The sequence below is a fragment of the Sturnus vulgaris genome, chromosome 22 (genome assembly GCF_052056855.1).
Source record: "Sturnus vulgaris isolate bStuVul1 chromosome 22, bStuVul1.hap1, whole genome shotgun sequence".
In the NCBI taxonomy this organism is placed as follows: Eukaryota; Metazoa; Chordata; class Aves; order Passeriformes; family Sturnidae; genus Sturnus; species Sturnus vulgaris.
Window position 1 is genome coordinate 2,948,685 of NC_142264.1, and position 21,304 is coordinate 2,969,988.

A 21,304-nucleotide genomic window follows, 5' to 3' on the forward strand; every position below is an offset into this window, starting at 1 on the left:
TACCTGGCTCCTGAGCCTTCTCAGCTTGCAAAGGAACACAGAGGCAGCAGCTGCTGGGTTTTTATGGGGTAAAAGCAATGAGGAAGCTCACCTGAAGAAAGCCTGGTTTAGTACCAGCTGTCTCTGAATTAACCCTCTCCAATTTGGGGAATCATGCAAATCTGAATTCTTTACTAATTGATTTTTTTGGGGGGGGCTTTTCTTTTATTTTATTTTGTCTCACCTCTCCCAGAGCAGGGGTATTTTACACAGGGACACTTCCCCACGTGCATTTGTCACCTCTTTATTGCCAGCAACCCCTTGATCCCAGACTTCTGCTTCTGGCAAGGTGAAAAAAAAAAAAACCCTCCAGGAATCACAAGGTGAGACCAAGAGCAACAGGAGCTGCTGTTTTCCTGCTCCTCTGTGAAACCAAAGGTCATAAATCTCCCAGTTAAAATTCTCTTGATTGATGAAACACAACTTATTGCTGGTAAAACACCCTTGTTTTCAATAATTAATATACAAGATACCTCGAAGAAAGGCAGAGATCTGGCGGAGGGGAAGGTGCAATTATTGTTTCATTAAAGATTGATTACATGTGCGGCCAGTCATTTGAATAATGGCTCTGCTGACACCTGAAATGGAATGATAAATGAGGCTGGGGCCACTGGATGCACAGGTTGGCTCTGGAATGCCAGGGAGAAGCAGCAGCATCTCTACAGCCCGAAAGGTCAGCTGAAATATTAAAGAGCTGAAGATCAAGTAACTGTGAATAAGGTCAAACAGAGTGTTATGGGGACAGGAGAGGAATTAATTGAGTGATAATTGTCCCGCGTTTATGCTCTCGTTTTTATTTCACTTTTTGTTGGGAGAGGAAGCCAAAGGAATGGGAATTTAGGGGGGTTGGAAGCAAGCACAGGAGGATTTCTCTGCTCGGAGATGCCCATTCCAAGTGACAGGAGCCACCTGGGAAAGGGAGTTGTCACCGTGGGGGTGTCACCTGCTCCTGGGAAAAGTGCCTCGGGATATCTGGGAGGGACAGGAGGTGACACAACTCAGCTGATCGGGGAGAGGTGGCTCCTGTCCCAGCACCAGGTGACACACAGGACAGGAATTCAGGCTTCTCCGAGGCTGAATCCTGGCAAAGGCTGGGACAGCATCTCCTGACTCCAGAGTGTGATGGATCCCCCCAGGCAGGAATTCCCAGCAGATCCAACCTCCCCAGCCCAGGGCTCTGCAGGAGGAGAAAGAGACCTGGATTTTCTGCAGGAGAGAAAGGCCCTGGATTTTCTGCAGGAGAGAAGGAGCCCTGGGTGCTCTGGAGGAGAGAAGGAGCCCTGGGTGTTCTGTAGAATAAGGAACCCTGGATTTTCTGCAGGAGAGAAGGAGCCCTGGGTGTTCTGCTGGAGGAGATGGAGCCCTGGGTGTTCTGGAGGAGGAGATGGAGCCCTGGGTATTCTGAAAAAGAGAAGGTGCCCTGGGTTTCTGCAGGAGAGAAGGAACTCTCGGTTTTCTACAGAAGAAGGAGCCCTGGGTTTTCTGCAGGAGGAGAAGGAGCCCTGGAATTTCTGCAGGAGGAGAAGGAGCCACGGGTTTTCTACAGGAGAGAAGGAACTCTGGATTTTCTACAGGAGAGAAGGAGCCCTGGGTGTTCTGTAGAATAAGGAACTCTGGATTTTCTGCAGGAGGAGAAGGAGCCCTGGGTGTTCTGGAGGAGAGAAGGAGCCCTGGGTTTTCTGCAGAATAAGGAGTTCTGGGTTTTCTCCCTGCCCACCTCCATCCCTGCAGCTCCCAAGCACACAGGGAAGGGAAGCAGAGAGGGGGGACAGGTTTGGGACAGAAAGCAGCTCCCAGTTCAGCTCAGGTGAGGGATGCTCTGTTCAGGTGCCAAGTGGCACCCAGGGCAGGGACCCCACCCTGCAGTCCCTGAGCCTCCAAGCCACCCCTGGGTGCTGCTGTGTCAAAGCACAAAGCCCACGCCCCACAGCTTGTTGTGCACAGCAGGGATGGAACGTTCCCCTCTTTCCCACAACAAAGTGAGGAGCAGCCCCACTCCAAGGTCATCCTGCAGCCTGGAGTTTGCCAGGCAGGAGTTCCAGTAAGAAAGAACAAACACATGCTGGAAGTAAATGCCTTAATTATATTAATGATTGGTTTTGCCCTCGACTGCAGCGCTAAGGAGACCCTCTTCTATCAAAGTCAATTAAAGGCTTGCTACTCTCCTCAAGCCCAGCAATAAAACAAGAGCTGTACATATCCATTAAGCTGCAGTAGACATCCATTAAACTCGCTTTTGCTGCTGCAGTTCATTTACTGCCAGGTTTGGACTGGATCCTGCTCTCATTTCTGTGGGTTTTACCCTGGTGTAACAACAGGGACTTGGCAGGCTGATTTACTCCAGCCCAGTGCAGATCCACGCTGGTTACAAAGGGGATGAGACTGAAACTCTCATCTTAAAGACCTGCAAATAATCGTTGTGCATCAATAAAACCCAGAGATCCAGGGTGTGCTGAGCAGCCCGGGCTATTCTGAACACACACACACACAAATATCTGTGTGTGACTCTTGGGGGGAATTTCTCCTGGAGGTGGGAAAGCTTTCTGCCTCGGAAAGTCTGGGAGGAAGAGGAGCTCTGTCTGTGCCCCTGGATCTTGGGAATGGAGCTGGGGGTGATGCTCAGGGTGGCAATGAGCTGGGCCAGCTGCACTGAGGTAATTTCCCTCTGGAAAACCATTCCCAAATCAAAGCAAATCCCAAGCTGGGAAGCTCCAGACCCTCATCTGCACTCAGTTATTCAACTAAATCACTTTAAAAATGTTTTTTTTCCCCCCCTTTTATCACACTTGGCTGGAAGTTCCTTGGAAGGGGAGCAAGTGTGGGACTGAGTTTCTCCTCAGTGTTTTATCAGACACCAGGAGCTTCCCTGGATCTCACTCTGCTCTCAGCCAACCCTTCAAAGATCAACCTTCACAAAGGCATTTTGAGCTTCCCTGCTGCACTCAGATTAAAATCCAGTCTCACTTCCATCCCCACAGAGCTCCAGAGGTGCTCTGGGAACAGAAAATCTCAGTTCTCTCCTGGGGGCTCAGGTTTTTCCCCCACAGGAAAGATGCTGCTGTGGCAGACACAGCTCAGGCACCAGCCAGGGATGCAGCAGACACAGAAAATTTAACTTTTCCTGATTAGTGTTGGTATTTCAAAGAGCTCTTGGGGAATGTGCTCGAGGAGTGCAAGACAAGGTGTTGAAATCATCAGCACTTTAAAGGTGCCTTTGCTTCCCTCAGATTTCCTTCAGAAGAAATCTCAGGGCAGTTTTCTTCAAAGGAGCTGGAGATAACAGGGAAGTGGTGGAGAGGCAGGAGAGGGACAGGAGAAATCCGTGTTTGCCTGTGGGCAGAGCACAGGGGCTGCCAGGGGAGCAGGGGACACTTCCCGGGGATGTCCCAGTGGTTTTTGTGCCAAGCTGAGCAAACAGGAGGAAGAATCCCACCCCAGCAGACCCCAAAACATCTGTCCCTTTGTCCCTTTGTCCCCTTGTCCCTCTGAGCTCCCTGTGCCTCACTCCAGGGATGCCCAGGAAGGAATTCCTGGGTGGAATTATCCCTTCTCACTCCTGCAGGATCTGTTTGCTCTGGTTTTTTGGGGGGTTTGGGGCTCTCGTTTTGCCTTGGGCACAGCTGGGAGCACAGAGCTGGAATGTCACAGCCCCTGGGATGGGCAGGGCTGGAATGAGGCTGAGGGAAAGGAAAAGGAAAGGAAAAAGGGGAAGGAAAAAAAGGGGAAAGGAAAGGAAAGGAAAGGAAAGGAAAGGAAAGGAAAGGAAAGGAAAGGAAAGGAAAGGAAAGGAAAGGAAAGGAAAGGAAAGGAAAGGAAAGGAAAGGAAAGGAAAGGAAAGGAAAGGAAAGGAAAGGAAAGGAAAGGAAAGGAAAGGAAAGAAAGGAAAGGTCAGCACACCCTTGGCTGTCAACGTGGCCCTGCAGAAAGAAAACTAATTAAAACTCCAGGCTCCACAGCCAGGAATGCAGATCCTTACATCTGTCCTGGCCTTCATTATCCACCTCGGAGAGCTTCTTCAGGAAAGGGAAAACAGCCCATATCCAGCCTAATTGGCTTAATTTCTGTAACTGCCTTCCCCCTGAGATCTATTTCTGAAACAATTTCCACTGTTCTTTCAATATCCTCTTCTTATCTCCTTATCATCATCTCATTCATCCCACTTTGGAAAGAGGCCCAATGAAAGAACAAAAAAAAACCCGGAGTTTCTTTTGTTTTATGCAGCACATGATGTGAATTTCCCAACAGCAAAATTTTAGGGTCTTCTCCTGATCAATCCTTGATTTCTTTTATTCCTGACTAGGAATTAAAATGATATTTTTGAGGCAGAAGATGAATAACAACAGCAGCAGTCCTCCCATGTTCTTGGTGGAATTTTCTCAATTTTAAAATTGAGACAGGCTATTTTTGTAAATCAAAAGTTCAGCTTCAAAGAGGAAAAAATTCACTCACACTCAGGAGGTCTGAGCCACCTCTCCCATCTGTCTCCCACTCTCCAAACCCTCCAGAAATGCTCCCAAACCCATGGGCTTTACAAAGGCTTTGAGCCGTTTTCCTTCTCAGTGTGGCCTTTAATAATTAAAGAGAAAAGAAAAAAAAAATGGAGGTGAGAGCTCTGAGATTTAGCAGCCCCAATAAAGGCTCTGTACACAGTGATTTACAGAGCTCTGCTGACTCAAGGAGAGAAATGTGTGCCACTGCTTGATTTATGAACACCCACCTGGCATTTGCAGAATCCTTGGAGCAGCAAATTCTCGGGTCAGTAACTCTGGCAGTGCCCAGACCCAGAGCAGGCACTTTGCTTGTCTTTATTTCCCTTTTATTTCCATTTTATTTCCCTTTTATTTCCCCTTTTATTTCCCTTTTAAAAATCACATTACCACCAACGCTGAGCAAGGACACCCCAGGGCCAGGGACACAGGGTGGGTGTGAAGCTGCAGATCCCTGATCGTGGATTTGGGATGGATTTCATGGCAGGAAAACCATCAAAGCCAAATCTTTATTTTGGCAATTTCAGCTTCCCAGGGTGGATCCTCTGTGGATGCAGATTCTGATCCCAGTTCTGAGATGGGTGGATGATACCAGAAAGAAGATGCTGCAGGTGCATAAATTCCTTTTAAAATTCTGGTCTAAAATTAAATGAAAGGATTAAATTTTTCTCTCTTCATTTATTTAAAGCAAAACCAGCCGGTTTCAGGTGTGCCTTTAAACTGGAGCCTCTCAGCTCAGCAGCTTCTGAATGGTTTTGGTTCCACCTCTCTGAGGAGACAGCAAACAACCCCCAGGATGTGATACCTGGGCCAAAAAAGGGATGGATTCCCTTTTTTAATCGATCCCACAATGTTCCCACAGCCTTTCTGTACGGGAGAATTTACCTGGTAAATGAGGGACAGGATCATTCAGAGTGCAAGGCATGGGATGGAGCTGGGAAATGCTTCCAGTGCAGGATTGAAGAGCAAAGGGGAGTGGGTGGACAGGAACAGGCTGAGAGGGACTTGGGGCATGGAATGGACCAAGGGGAATGGCTTCAGACCGAGAGAGGGGACATTGGGATTGGACTTCAGGCAGGAATTGTTCCCTGTGAGGGTGGGCAGGGCTGGCACAGGGTGCCCAGAGCAGCTGTGGCTGCCCCTGGATCCCTGGCAGTGCCCGAGGCCAGGCTGGACATTGGGATTTGGGACAGTGGGAGGTGTCCCTGAATGGCAGGGCTGGGATCAGATCAGCTTTAGGATCCCCAAACCCAAACCCAAACCATGCTGGGATTCTTTGAAGAGCTGTGATGGTGTGGAGGGGATGTGGAAGGAAAGGATGGCAAAAAACCCCAAATTTCTTTTCATTTCTGAGCTGACAGCCAGGATCCCCATTCCCTGGAAATTCACCTTTCCCTGGAGCTGGAACCACGACAAATTCCAAACATTGATCTTTCCTGGACATCACTTTATTTACAACCCATCCCAGCAGAGCTGAGCACTGCACTGCTCTCTCCTCTGCCTTCTTTTCCCTTTTCCCCCTCATTCCCAAAACCCAGAGCACTATTCCTTAGTGCTGGAATATATTTAGCCAGCCTAAAATCCAGGGAATAAAATGAGTCAGCAACTCAGTAATGAGAGAACTCCTCCGAGCAAAAGAGGGTGAGAACTCTGTGCCACGGTGAAAGTCTGAAAAATCAGCCCCATCCTGCTGCTCCTTTTCCTAAGGAACATTCCTGATGGTTTTCCTGGAGAGGAGAGAGTGCTGGGAGCTCAGCAGTGGGGACAGATGGCCCTGGATGGGAGCACGGCAGCCAGGGAGGGAGGAAAAGCAACTCCATGGGGTGGAACCTGCCAGGGAAAGTCAGGGAAAGTCAAAGAAACTCGGGAAATTCAGGGAAATTCAGGGAAACTCAGGGAAACTCAAGGAAAACTCGGGGAAACTCAAGGAAACTCAGGGAAATTCAGGGAAATTTAGGGAAACTCAGAGAAACTCAGGAAAACTCAAGAAAATTAAGGGAAATTTAGGGAAACTCGGGGAAATTCAGGGAAACTCAGGGAAATGCAGGGAAATTCAGGAAAACTCGGGGAAACTCAGGAAACAGGGAAATTCAGGGAAATTCAGGAAAATTTAGGAAAACTCAGGGAAACTCAGGGAAAATCAGGAAATTCAGGGAAATTTAGGGAAACTCAGGGAAACTCAGGGAAACTCAAGGAAACTCAGGGAAATTCAGGAAAATTCAGGAAAATCAGGGAAACACAAGGAAACTTAGGGAAACTCAGGAAAATTCAGGGAAACTCAGGAAACTCGGGGAAATTCAGGGAAACTCAGGAAACTCAGGAAAATTCAGGAAAATTCAGGAAAATTCAGGAAAACTCAGGGAAATTCAGGGAAAATCAGGAAATTCAGGGAAATTTAGGGAAACTCAGGGAAACTCAGGGAAATTCAGGGAAATTCAGGAAAACTCAAGAAAATTCAGGGAAATTTAGGGAAACTCAAGGAAACTCAGGAAAATTCAGGGAAACTCAGGGAAATTCAGGAAAACCCAGGAAAATTCAGAAAGACAGGAGAACTCAGGGAAACTCAGGAAAATTCAGGGAAATTCAGGATAGTGGAAGGTGTCTCCTAATCCATGGATGAGATTTAAGGTCCTTTCCAAGCCATTCCCTGATCCTATTAAAAAAAAAAAATCATTCAGCCCCCCAGCCAGGGTAGGTGCACACAGGGGATGAGGTGATGGGTTGGAAATGAGTTTTAGCAGAATTTCTCCATCATGAACGTAATAATGAAGTTTTTAATAACATTTTCACCTTTCCTTGCTCCTCCAGCCTGGAAAAATCACAGCACCCCTTTGGATCAGTGGAAAGGGGTGAGGTTCTCCCAGTTGATCCAATCATTAATTTTGGAATAAAGAATATGTTCTGAAAAACTCTGAAATGTCTGAAATTCCCCTAAATCTCTGGATTTCCTGTCTGTGGAACAATCCATCACTTTGCAGCTCCAGGCCCAGAAGAATCTGAATTTTGATTGCTTTTAGTGCCAGCATTTCTTCATCATTTGGTGGATTTTATTTTTTCCATATGCAAACACGACAGGGTAAAATCTCAGCAGGGATAATAGATGCTCGACAGGTGCCAAAAATAAAAAAAACCAGCAGATGCTACACAGGAACTAAAGGTGTTGAAAAGCTTTCACAACTCTCGTGCTCCTTGGGAAGTGCTGCTCCTTCCCCCTCTCCACACTCCAGGGATAAAAATGCAGTTTTTTTACCCCAGTATTTCATGCTGAAGACTTCAGTTATTAACCAAGGATGTGCAGTGGGCCAGGGAAGATCTATCCCTCAACCTCTGAGAAAAATCACTCAGGATAAAATGGATTCCTTTGCTCCTTGAAGCCTTTTATTTCACACAGGTGGCTCTCCCAGCTTTTCCTGCAGGAACTCGGGCCAGGCAGGCACTGAGGGGGATTATTTTTCATTTCTCCTCTCTCCTCTCATTGCCACAGGCTCAGAAATCTCTCCTGAAATGCAACATTGCTCGTAAAAGGGCAAAGCTGAAGCTCCAGCCGTGGGATTGATGAATCCAGCACCATCCCTGCCTTGCTGGGGCTTGCAAAGCTCCCACATTTCATTTTTCCCGCTGTGATTTATGGCACAGAGGAGGGTGGGGAAGACCCTGCTCGGGTTATTTTGGAGGGAGGTGATGGGTTTTGCAAAAATAAGAAAAGTGCTCTGACCCTGGCAGCAGCAGGGAATGGTGAAGCCCCACACGTGGAAACTTCTCCAAAGTCTCTCAGAGCTGCTGGTGATGAGGAAAAAAAAATACTGAGCTTGCCTTGATTGCCTGTCAAGTGAAATGATTCCTCCTGGGTGAGCAGATATTTGCAAGGCTGCATTTCTGTGGTATTTAAACATATGGGCAGTGGATCCATCACTGTGACAAATGAAGCACGACGGATTTAGAAAAGCAGCCACACCCCAAAGCTGGGCAGGGACTGGGGATTTGTAATTTTTTATTTTTTTTCCCCCATTTTTAGAGGAGCTCTGAGCATCACCTCAGAGGAGAAAGCTGCCCTGCAGCAGAAACACTTGGGATGTGGCTTGGGCTGGGAGCACAGGGACAGCAGAGCTTAAATTAACAAATAAACCCAATCTAAAGAGGAAAAAATGTTTATCCCTCCCAACCTCAGCCATCCTGAGCAATCCTGACTGATTAACACACACCTAGCATGGGATTTACCTCTGCTCCTGGAATTCTGGCTCTGGAAAACAAAAGGGAGCAGCCAGAGCCCCATCACAGCAGGAAATGTGGGATTGGGGGGTGCTTGGGGCCTCTCCCTGCACCCCAACATCCCCAAAAGAGCCTGATCCAAACTCTGCATCCCAGGAGGAAATCCATGGATCTGATCCTCACCCCGTGCAGTGCCTGCAAGTCCAGCTGGGGAGGATTCCAGGAATTGCAGTCCAAAAGCATCTTCCTCCAACCCCTATAAATCACCTGCCCAGCCCCTCTAAATCTCACCACTCAAAGGCAGCAATTCTCAAGGGCTGATTTTTTACAGCCAGCTGAAAAATTTCCCTCCAAGCAGCTCTTTTAGGAATAAATGGCTTTTTAACAACATGGACACCTGGCAAAGTTTCTCGTTTGGAAAAGTTTGTCAAGCAGAAAAGAGTAATTTCTGAAGATTTCTGGAGTTTTGGGTTGATGACAGAAAAAATTGAATGTTTTTTCATAGGTTTTCTCCCTGGACAAAAAGGGACAAATGTATTTTAACCCCATTGAGTTTTTCAGTGTTAGTTTATTTAGGTTTTTTCCATGTAGGGATGTGTTAAAGGGATTCCCAGCATTACCTGACATAGAAAAAGCTCTGTGCCAACAGGCCAGGCTTGAAATAATAAATTAATTATGGGAAAAGAGAACAGGACTTGGAGAGGGTGACAGGTTGGGACCTTTATCCTGATTAAATTCCTCCTCTTCTCGATTGGATCATTCAAATTCCTTCCAGGAGCTGCTCCTGGAGTTCCTGGCTCCCTTTCCTGCCTTTATTTCCAGCCCAAATAAATGATCACAATCAGCAATAAATGATCACAGTCACTCCATAGTGAGATTCCCACTTTCCCCTCGCCCTTCACTGGAGATTTTTCAGCCTGGATTCCTGAACTCCTCTTTCCTCCAGCTCATTTACACCATCTCAACAGCAAAAAATGGGCACTTTATTATCTGCAATTGGCCCTGCCAGAGGACTGGGGTCGTTCTTGTGCTGCCTCTCAGCTCTGGTAGGTTTTTTTTTTTTTCTCTCTGAATGATATTTCCAAGCCCTTGAGAGAGAAAGAACATTTGTTATTGATAGAATTTCCATTTAAATTGAGGATGTTGCTCAGTGCAACACGTGTTCAACCAAACTCTTTCTCCCCCAGCAAAAACAGCGAATTATATGAGGGGGGGAAAAAAAAAAAGAAAATAATGTTGGGAAGAGGAGAGGGGAGGGGGGTGAAAGGGAGAAATCACAAAAGCTGCTGTGAAATCCAGCTGGAAATCTGCCTGTAATGAGACATCTCGATCTTAATAAGGCTGTGGGTAAAGCTTGGATTACACAGCCAGCTTTGTGCTGCTTCCCCTGACAGCTCCTTTCTGTGCCTGCCAATCCGATTAACTCTGCAAAATGAGAGACAAAACAACGTGAAATCTCGGGCTTTAAAAAAAAAATAAACAGGAATTCAGCCGTGTGGAGGGTGCTGCAAAGCCTTTTCTGGAGGGGAATGGCTCCGTGGCACAGCCAGTTTCAGATGGGTTTGGTTTGAGCCACAAAGGGCTGGGAATTAAAGGTAAGGATCCCCAAAATAATTGGAAAATTCATCCTGATGGAGCCTGGGAGTTCTCCCCATCCCTGAGCAGCGGGAGGAAAGCTCTGGAGCAGGGAGAGGAGGAGGAATGGAGGCTCCTCCATGATTTCAGTCCTCCAGCTCTGGAGTGATGCTGATTTGGGGGGTCCTGACCAGGGATGGGTCCCAGAGCTCCAAAGCTCTGATGAAACATTGAAACACACAATCCCAGGATGATTGTATGCAGGGGCTTTTATTGAAGAGCTCTGGGAATCAGGGCTGCAGCCCCGAATCTGACTCCCCCATGGATCCCACATGGACATGTTTTTATACCCTTTTCATTATATAACTATGTATTAATTATTAAACCCATAGTGTTCTATTGTATACATTGATCTCATCCAAGCAGGAATTCTTGTCATTTTCATCAGCCCCCCCCCCCCCCCAAATATCCTTTCTCATTATTCTTCAATAATCATACTCAATTAGCAAACAATCATTACATTTAACAATCATATCATTTAGCACATGATGATTATTTAGCTTCACATGATTTAGAAAAAGCTCAATATTTGTTTCCAAGGCCTGGTTCCCTTTCCCAGGCTCACCAGACCCAACCTTTCTTTCCATGCCCTGAATCTCTTGGATGCAATTCCCATGATTTCATTGGATGCAATTCCCATGATTTCAGAAATATTTTAACCTTGTGCTATCAGTGACACAAAGCAGCTCCTGGAACCTGCAGTGTCCCCTCAGGATGGGTTTGGGGCAAATCACAGGATCATCAAGGCTGGAAAAACCCTGGACAATAATCACCACATCCAGCCTTTAACCAGCACTGCCAAGGCCACCCCTTATCCATGTCCCCAAGTGTCACATCTGTGTCCTTTTAACCCTTCCACCACTTCCCTGGGCAGCTTTTCCCAGCACTGATCAACCCTTTCAGTGAAGAAACCTCTCCTAATTTCCAGTCTAAGCCACTCCTGGCACCACTCGAGGCCATTTCCTCTCCCTGAGCCCGATTGGAACTGGTGACCTGGAGATGCTCCTGCAGCCCTGGGTAACAGGGACAGATTCTCCAGGTCATGGAGAAGGGAATCACGAGGTGCAAGGACCTGCTGGGGTGGTTCATCTCCAGCTACTCTCAGATGTTTTTCTATTTCTAATCAGACAAAAAAAAAAAAAAAAAACAAACCAAAAAACTAAAAAGAAATGTTTTGCAGCGAGCCAGCCTTGCTGTCTCCTCTGCTCCAGAAGGATCCAGAGAATCCAGGCCAGCCCAAATCCCATCATCCCATCAAGGAGGAATATCCATGGAAAACACAATCATCTCTTAAAAAAACCAGCTTTCATCTTCATCTGCTCCAAAATGCCCCCAGCATGGAGCAGGCTGTCCCCAACTGGGGACAGCACAGGGACACTGGGTCCTTCTGCTGCTTTCTAGGATTAAAGTGCTGAGCCATCCTCTGGTCCAGCCTGGATTGTTCCTCCCAGGAAGCCCAGGATCCACAAAAAAGAGAATTTTTTGCTGTTTGCAGGGTTACCCTCGAGCCTAAATCCCAGGTGTGAAGGAATGGGCTCCACATTGCTACAGGGGAAGAAATGATGAATTTATCACCCCTTGCAAGAGCTGGAGAAAGAAAGATAGAAAGGGAAAGAGAGAAGGAAAAGGAATAAGAAATAAAAAATAATAATAAAAAAACAACCCTCAGAATGATTCTGCCTGAGCTGCACAGGAACATTATTTATGGTCCAAAAAACCCCACGAGCATGTGAATGTAAAGCAGAATCACATCCTCGATAACAGCGTGCCCTGATCACAGGGAAAAGACATCTGGGGAGGGGAGGCAGGCAAATGACACATTTTTATCCAGCTGGGGAGATTGCAAAGGGATTTTAATTCTGAGGATGCTGAAGAAAATTGCAGATGAGGTTCTATGAGAATAAATAGTGTCTGGTCATAGATCAGCACAACTTGATTTTCTTCCCTTTAAGTGCCACGGTATCAATCTTGGGAGGGGAGGGGAGGGAAGAATCAAGGTGGTAAATGAATTATTCCTCAAATCTTCCTCCTCATCCAGGAGGAAAAACAAACCCTTGTATTCTTGCTGGGCAAACTGGCTTTGCTGGAGGGAGCCTGAAATGCAGATGAGGAGAGGAAATAGGGGAGGTGGGAAAGAATATTTATATACAATAAATATTTAATCCTGCTCAGTGTTTCCTCCTGAAGAAACTCATAGCAGGGATTAATTTGTACATTCCTCCCCGCTCCACTGGTGCCCTTCAGCAAGGTTAATCTTTGCCTGATTCAAGTTGGGAAATTAAATCCGTGGTGGTGGACAAACTTCCTGTGGGGTTGGATTGAATTTCTTGCTTTTCCCCGCCCCCCCAAAAAATGATGGATGTGTGTGGAAGCCACAAATGCTGCCTCGTGGAGCAGATAATTCCTGAATGGCTGCTCCCCTCCTTCCTTCCACCCTCTCTCCCTGTTGTGTGTCTTAATTAAAGTTTTGAGTCTGGCAGGTTTTTTGATTTCCATTTTAACAGGGTCTCGGATCAACCTGCTTGAAGGGAAAATCGTAAAAAGGGAATTTGGGGTGTTTTTTAGTTTTTTTTTTTTTTTTTTTTTAGTGGCTGTTGCTCCCTCCTGAACTTCAGCATCATGCTGGAAGCAGGTGGGGTCCAGCCTTCAGCTCTGGGGGAGGTGGGGGCTGAAGGGAGGCGATTTCCCAGCCCAATTTTCCATCTGGAATCCCCCAGGAAACCTTTGGATGTGAATTTGTGCCACAATCCTGAAGAGATCAGACTCTTCAGCACACCTGGGATGTGTGAGAGCACCTCTGGCAGACCCCCAGCAGCTCCTGGTCCCTGCTCAGCTGAAGTTTTAAACTTACAAAGGCACAGTCAGGGCATTTTTTTTTTTCCCTCTGGATCCCCAGGAAATGTCACAACCTTGGGAATGCTCATCCCTGGGGCAGCATCCACCTCCAGGAGGGGCTTGGTTGTGGGATGTTCCCAAATAATCAGCACCAGAACGATGCTCTGCTGACTCGGTGCTCTCTTGGAACCTTGGAATGTTCACGGAATCAGAGAATCCTGGAATGGTTTGGGTTGGAGGGACACCTTGACTATCCCAGCTTCCAAACCCCATCCAACCTGGCCTTGGACACTTCCAGGGATGTGACAAAAAGATCCCTCAGGTTCTTCTCTGCCCGAGCTGAGAAAACACAGAAAACAAAAAAAATCTGCCAGCTGAGCAGCAGCCGGAAAATAAAATAAAAATAAAATAAAAAAATAACAAAATGAAGAACCCAAGAGCGCAGCACAGGAAATTTTCCTCAAAGAACCAACGTCTCATTGTCAAATTAACATATTAATAATTAGGCAGGATGAGAACACGGTGTCCCAGGGCTGGCTCTGTGCAGCAGCAGTTGCAGGGGTGCTCTGAGTGTGACAGCCTGTGCTTTACAAGATGTAATTTCAGCTCTCCCCTCGTTCCCTCTGCAGGAACGAGCACGCTGGCTCCTCTCTGAGAGAGGGCAGCAGCTGCTTCCTGCAGGCTTTTGGTGTCTTGGATTTCTTTGGGGTGTTTGTTTTTGCTCAGGGCTCTTTGAGGAAAGCCCTAAGTGGGAATTGGGAGGTTTTGGTTGAGCTAGGAGCAGGGAAGGGGCTGTGGAGGCACCGGGTTTGTGCCTCTGCAGAAAAATCACTTTGCTGCCATCATGGCCCAGGATGGGGAAAATCTGCAAGCAGAGAAGTGACAAGGGATAAATGAAGTGGCAATAGGTGCCATTAATCAAAGTGCAGCTCACTGAACTCCTCCAGCTCTCAGATCAAAAGCAAAAAGGGTTTTCAGTGCAAGAGCCCCAAATCCAGCCCTTCCAGAGAAGATGCTGAAGATCCCCTTGATGTGAAAAGGGATTGGATTCCCCAGAGCTGGAAGTGCTGAGGGGAGGATGAATTAAGAGTTAATTATTTTTTAAGACTGGTTTTGGGTCACTGCACAATGGCAGGAGAGCAGCCCTGCCTGAACAACCCCTGACAGATGTTGGCAACATCAGCCCAGCTTGGCCTCAAAGGTTGCTCTCGACTTAAAGAAAAGCACGTGGGAAGAAAAGAAAAATGAAGGCAAGTCCAGCTTATGCAGGGATACAGTAACTGATGGATAATTATGATAAATCCTTGCTTCTGCTCGTGGCAGAGGGAATCTGGGCTCGTGGTGCCAAGTGACACACGCAGCACTGAGCTGTCCTGTTAAAAATAGAGATTAAAAGAAGTGGGAATTGTCTGGCTGGAAAGCCAGAGCAGGGAATTTGCAGAGGCACAGCTCCTGGGCAAGGTGTGAAGAGAGGGGACACGTTTGACTTGCACTGCCTCAGCTTCTCTGGGCATTCTGGGGATTAATTTACAGGTGGTGCTGAACTGCCAGAGCCACCTCCAGCTCACTTGCTTTTTCTCACAGGAAGAAATGAGAGGGTTTTTTGTGTTGTTGGTTTTTTTTTTTCTTTCCCCAGAGCTGTTGGTCAGATCAATTCTACTCTTTGCTTGAGAATTAATAAAAATAAACCCAAGTCAAATCCAGCCTGGCTGGGAGAAGATGCAGGACAAAAAGCAGCTGAAGGACAAGAATAGCTGCAGCTCCTTTGAATGCCGTGAGAGCCTCGCTCTACCCAACAATTTGCATATTTTCTCCATGCTAATTCATGCACAATCCTCTCCCCTCCTCATTCCAGCCTCCCACTTGGTCCTGCTGTTTCTGTCTCTCCAGAAGAGCTCTGGTGGCACTGAGGATGCTCAAGCCTTTGTATAAAACACCCATTCACAGCTTTTCTTCTCGTTTCCAAAACTCACCTAGACAGCGAGGGGATGCCCAGGATCTGGTCTCTAAATTTAATCAGTGCCAACTCTCCTTTTTTGGCCATTTTTATTTTTACCAATCTGTTGTAAACACAGGATTTAAGGAGATGGGGGAGGAACATCTCTTGGGGAGGTGACAGCAGCAGGAGCAACCCAACCAGAGCTGTGACATCTTGTGGAGAGCAAAATCTGTGATCCCAGAGTGACCCTGGGTGGGATCCTGGTCCCTTTTCCCAGCTCCCAGCAGGAACTGGGATGTGCTGGTCCCTGCTGGTCAAAGCAGGGCTGGGGGAGCTGTGTTTGGTGAAAGCCTCCTGGCTCTGTTCTCTATCCCACTCCTACAAATCATGTAGGATTGGCTTTTTTAGGGACATCCAGGACTCCACCTGTTAGATCACAAAATTCTTTATGTTGAAAAAGACCTTAAGATGATTGAGTGTAAGTGGAGCAAGCCAAGGAAATCCGAGATAAAAAAAGGGGAGTCACAGAGCAGCACGAGGGGCTGGGCCTCTTCCTCCAGAGCAGGGCTGAAAACCAAACCAAAGAACAATTCCCATTTCACAGGCACACAGCAAATCCCACAGCAGCTGCTGCTTTTCCCCTGGGAGCAGCAGGAAGCACATGGACACATCCTGGATCAGCTCAGGGAGCTGCATGGAGAAAACTCTGCAGCTTCACCTGCTTTCCTCTCACAGCAGGGCAGAAATCCCAACCAGGACAGAAATCCCAACTCAGGGCAGAAATCCCAACCCAGGACAGAAATCCCAGGCCAGGACAGAAATCCCAATCCAGGACAGAAATCCCAGCTCAGGGCAGAAATCCCAACCCAGGGCAGAAATCCCAACCAGGACAGAAATCCCAACCCAGAACAGAAATCCCAGCCTGAGGCAGAAATCCCAATCCAGGACAGAAATCCCAACCAGGACAGAAATCCCAACCAGGACAGAAATCCCAGCCCAGGGCAGAAATCCCAGCTCAGGGCAGAAATCCCAACCCAGGACAAAAATCCCAGTCCAGGGCAGAAATCCCAGCCCAGGACAGAAATCCCAACCAGGACAGAAATCCCAAGTCAGGGCAGAAATCCCAACCCAGAACAGAAATCCCAGCCTGGGACAGAAATCCCAACCAGGACAGAAATCCCAACCAGGACAGAAATCCCAGCTCAGGGCAGAAATCCCAACCCAGGGCAGAAATCCCAACCAGGACAGAAATCCCAACCCAGAACAGAAATCCCAGCCTGGGGCATTTCAAATAAAACCCCACATGCAGGGCAAGGCAGAGCAGCAGCCCCAAACCCTACAGCCTTCCCTTCCCTGCTTTAAAAGCTGTGGAAACCCCACTGGGATCAGCTGCCCTTGGATAATTCCCATTTCCTGGGCTGCCTGCTGAGATTGGTGATTTCCATCCTCCTTTTGCTGCATCCCAAGCTTTGGGCTCCTGGTCCTGCCTTTGTAGGATTTCAGCTGCTGCTGGAATTTGGGATGAGCAGCCCCATCCTCACCCCATAAGTGAGCAGGTTTGGGTGCTCACACTGTGTCTCAATAATCTGCTGCTCTTTCTGTGGCTCTTCTAAAAATTCCCCTCAATATTTCACCTGCAGGAGTTACAGGTTTGGAGCCGGAGCACGAAATCACGGACTTTGTTGTACAAAAAGAGGTGAAAGATTTGCCATGGCTCCTGTGTCTGGCAGTGCCAGAAACAGTCAGATCCCTCCTCAGATCTCTGCTTTTCCCTAATAGCACATCAAAGCTTCCCCGAGCACTGCAAGCAGCAGTGATTGAGTGCAAATCACAACTTCAAGTCACCTTGAAGCACGATCAAGGTCCAAGTGAAGTATTTCCAGCAGGGTTTAAGTAAATAAAGTTATTTTGCCCTCATTTCTTCCTGCAGCTCTGCATTTCTGGGGTGCATCTGCATGAAGATTTGGCCATGATACCCCAAGATTTCCCAAAACTGCTCCTAGAAGTTAATGACAGACTAAATGGCTGAAGATTAAACAATTTCAGGTCCGGGTTGGACGGGGTTTGGAGCACCCTGGACTGTGGAAGGTGTCCCTGGCTGATCTTTAATTTCCTTTCCAACCCAATCCGTGCCTTTGGCTCCTTCCCTGGACACCTTTGGACAAAGAACAAAGATCATCAAAGCGGCCAAAGGACGAAGGGCAGAAATTTTGGGACACAGAGCTTGGCTTGGTCAGTGCAGGGCTGGGCTTGTGGCACCTGACCCACCTGCAGGGCTCCCAATGTCACCTCCTGGAGCTCCAACATCTCCTGGAGCTGCAGCTCCAACCAGAAATTGTTTGAAGAAGCCCCTGAGAAGCAGAGTGACCCAGATCCAGACTCGTGCCACATCCCCACTCTCAATTCCAGAGGATCCTGGAGCGAAGGAGAAGGGGAGGATGAGCAAAGTGTCCCCTCCACACAACAATTTTGGGGATTTGGGGGTTGAGGAGCTCACCAAGAAGCTGGAAATTCTTTTTTTTTTTTTTTTTCTCCCTGAATTTGTCTTGGGATGAGAAGATCAGCAAAAGAAAAACTCCTCAGGTGACGTTTCTGCTGCTGTGGAGAAGGTGAAGAGCTGGTGGCCACTCAATGTTCTCCTCCACATCCCAGCCACCAAAACCAGGTTGGAATTTTGCACTGGAATTTCTCACTGCGAAAATAGAAAAAGAAAAAAAACCCAAACAAACAAAACCAAAGAAAATATTCCAGGCCTGGAAAATCTCCCCATGATGGGTTTGGATTGTGTTTTTACGATATTTCTTTACCTTTTAAGCACTTCCACTGCTCCTCTGATGAACTTTCCAGGCTCCACAGGGCAGGGGGGTCCTGGGGAAATCCTGCTGAATCAGCTCCAAGAAGAGATTCACATCACGGGGGTTTAGGTGGAAACAGTAAACTTGATTTATTGAAAAAAAAAAAATCTATTACATTTATTCCTTTATTACACAGGTTTAAAATATTTAAAAATAGCTCTTATGGGCATTACACTTAAATTTTATGACACGTTTATTGGACTTTGAAGAAATGTACAATACGGCATTTGACACTATATTTTAAAAAGGGCCTTATGTACTAAAAGTTGGTTGTTGGTTTGTTTTTTTTTTTTTTTCCATAGGTTTTATTTTTTTTTTCTTATCAACATTTGTTCAAGTCAATATATATTAAGGGGAAGGAGGGAAAATAAAATTACACAAAAAAGAAGGTCTGCAAATACAAGTAGTAATTTTATTGCAATATACCGTAGCTAAGTGGTCTGGGGGGGATTGGAACAGTTTGGAGCTCAGTACAATTACAACACTGTGGAATTCGACAGAGGAAATTTTTTATTATTTTCCTTTTTTTTTTTTTTTTTTTCTTTCTTCTTCAAGCAGAGAAATTAAAAAGGGGAAAAAAAAAAAAAAAAAAAAAAAAAAAAAGTTTCCTTGATGAGAAAATTGAGAACAGAATCCCATGACCTGGGCAGACACAGAGGACAAAATATCACGATATGGCTTTGCTGGGATGTGCAACCTTTCCTGCCCTTCCTGCTGTTGCCAGGGTGACTGAGAAGCTGAATTCCTTCTTTCTTATCCTAAATTCCTTTTCACTGCTCTGCTGCTGGAGTCTGCAGTTTTTAGGGTAGCACCTTTTTGGGGTTTTTTTTTTTTTAATTCCCTTAAATGGGAGAGAGCACGGGGAGGGATGGACGCGTTGCTGCTCCCTCCCTTCCTCGGATTCTGCTGCTCTCATTTTGGGCAGGAGGGGGGAAAAGACATCATATATAGGTTTTTTTCACAGTAAATGTGATGTCTTTTCCTTCGTGGTGAAAAATCCCCCTTGAACTGAACGCTCCAAGCCAAAGAATAATAATAATAATAATAATAATAATTAAAAAAACAAACCCCGCCTTGCAACAATTATTTTCCAGCTGAGAGACGTGAAGAAGGAAAAGGGGGCAAGGAGGAAAAATTAAATGGTAAAAGATGAGGGTGTTGTGAGCCTGTTGTGGAAGGAATAAAAAAAAAAAAGTGGGAAGAGTAAGAAAATTGCAAATTGCTGGGCAGGCAGCAATTCCTACGGCTCCAGGACACCCAACATCTCCAGAAATTAGCACCACAAACGTTCAGGCACTGAGCACAATCTGCTCTGCTTCCCACCAGGAAAAGGCATGGATAGCCTTGGGAAAAACCAAAAAAATAATAATAAAAAAGAAAATTGTAAGGACTTTTTAATGTTATTTTTTTTTTCCCACACGGGCCCATCCAAGGAAGGAGAGGAGCAGGATTTGGATAGAAGAGAGAAGAAGGTGCCATGCATTTATCAGCAGCCAAAATCTGAATGTGCCTGAAAAGCCAAGTGGGAGATTGGCCAGTGGCAGGGTATCCCCAGTGTTGTGTTAAAATTATCAGATAGCACCACAGAGATATGTAAAACTAACTATAAAAAGCACCTTTTTTTTTTATTCCTTCTTCTTCCTTTTTTTTTTTAGATTTTTTTATTTTATTTTTTTAATTCTTGATATTCAGAGAGGACAATTGGATTTCCCCTGCCACTGGAATCTGCCACTGGGAATGGATTCAGGTTTAATTCTTATCGTGTTAAAGGAATGCTGAAAGGAAAAAAATAAAAAAAAAGAAGAATGAATTTAAAAGAAGCAAGTGGATGAAAAGGCAGAGGCTCAACGCAGATCCTGCTTTTAGATCAGGGGATTTGTAGGAAATTTATTAAAAAGTGGCTTTAATTTCCTCATTTGAAAGGAATCATTCCAAAAGGCATCTGTGGCTCATCCTGGGGGTCATTCCAAGGCCTCCAGATCCCAGTTTGGGACTGGGAAGAGGCAGAAGTGGGGACAGGAGCTGCTGTCTTCATTCATTCTTTAATTACAGACAAGGTCACTTGCATGGTTTGAAGGCAGAAACAATTCCAACATTTCAAATAAAAACACGACACAAATATTTACTCACAAACATACAAAAATAGAAGCACCTTTAAGACACTGGCAAAGAGATGCCCAGTGTGACCTTGAGTCAGCACTTTGGAAAACGTGGAATGAGGCAAACTCAGTGGAGGAACCACGGAAAATTCTGGAATTGGCCAGAATTTCCTTGCTGGAGCTGATCCAAACCTCGTGGAAGGCAACAAAACCTCCAAGGAGCTTCAGATCCAGGATGGCTGGGACTTCAAGGAGGAATTTCAAGTTTTTTCCATTTTTTATTTTTTTTTTTAATTTCCTTAGGAACAAACCAACGCTTCCTGGCGAGAAGAAGAAGAGGAGGAGGAGGAGGAGGAAGGAGGAGGAGTTTGCTGGAGGTGGGCTCAGCTGGGTGGCAGCAGGGACAGGGCCAGGTCTCCATGTGTGGCTGCTGGTCATGAGATTCCATATCCATCCTGGGAATGGCTGAGGGAGGGGGGGCACAGAGGGGCAAAACCAGGGACACAACAAAATAGGTGGGGAAGGGAGGGGGGGAAAAAAAAAAATAATAACCCATCGCTGTCCAGTTTCAGACCGTGCACGTGACGAGGAATTCTTTTTTTTTTCTCCGTTTTTTTTTTCTTTTTTTTTTTTTTTTCTTTTTTTCTCTTTTTTTTTTTTTTGTTTTTAATTAAATGAGGTTACGAGGTTGCTCATTTGGAGACTAGGTTCAGGTGGCTCTTTTAGCCCAGGAAGCAAGCTGGTCCCACCTCGAATCCAAATTTCTGTGCAGCTTCTCCGAAGTCATTGAACATGATGTCGACTATGGGGACCTGCTCCACTTTGGGGGTGTTGATTTCCAGGATGGTTTTCTGGTAGCCCTTCCTTGCCTGGAATGAAGGAGAATGGAATTCTGAGGATGCCTCCAAGCCAACATCAGCACAACTGAATAATCATCACTCTGCTGGGAACATGGTGTTGATTTTTACCCGGGAATTTTTGGACCCAAATCGGCGTCACCACCACCCAAACAAATTTATTTGCATGTTTAAAATACATGTACTCAGGTGACCACTGAAAAACCCTCCAGACTCTGGAGCAGAAGCAGATCCTGACACTCTAACTCTGCTCCAGCACATTTCCAAGCTGGAATGGGAGCCTGGAAAAAACTGTGGCTGTGGAAGGGTTGTTTTTCCTCCCCCAGGGACATGCCTGGCTTGTTGAGCA

At 46.4% G+C, this 21,304-nt stretch overlaps 1 protein-coding gene and 1 long non-coding RNA gene across 10 annotated transcripts in view; one reads left to right on the plus strand and one right to left on the minus strand.

Moving 5' to 3' along the window:
* Positions 1–10,079: 10,079 nt before the first annotated feature.
* Positions 10,080–19,053, plus strand: LOC148221415 (uncharacterized). The gene is made up of 2 exons (XR_015808105.1): positions 10,080–10,330; positions 17,075–19,053. It is a non-coding gene; the product is annotated as an uncharacterized LOC148221415 (long non-coding RNA).
* The window catches only part of COL5A1 (collagen type V alpha 1 chain), a 144,147-nt gene continuing 133,404 nt past the window's right edge, over positions 10,562–21,304 (minus strand). For 2 of the 9 annotated variants that reach the window (XR_015808099.1, XR_015808103.1), the window contains exons 66-70: positions 20,848–20,967; positions 20,152–20,563; positions 17,952–18,082; positions 17,642–17,836; positions 10,562–17,559 (exon numbers count right to left, since the gene is read on the minus strand). Coding sequence is in view for 3 of the 9 variants with exons in the window: in XM_088177676.1 (XP_088033802.1) it covers positions 20,126–20,563; positions 20,848–20,967 (558 nt within the window). In the remaining 6 variants the exon portion in view is untranslated. Of the gene's footprint in view, positions 17,560–17,641; positions 17,837–17,951; positions 18,083–18,280; positions 20,968–21,304 lie in introns of those variants that run through there. The other 7 variants (XM_014892158.2, XM_014892157.2, XR_015808101.1 and 4 more) reach the window with 6 other exon arrangements.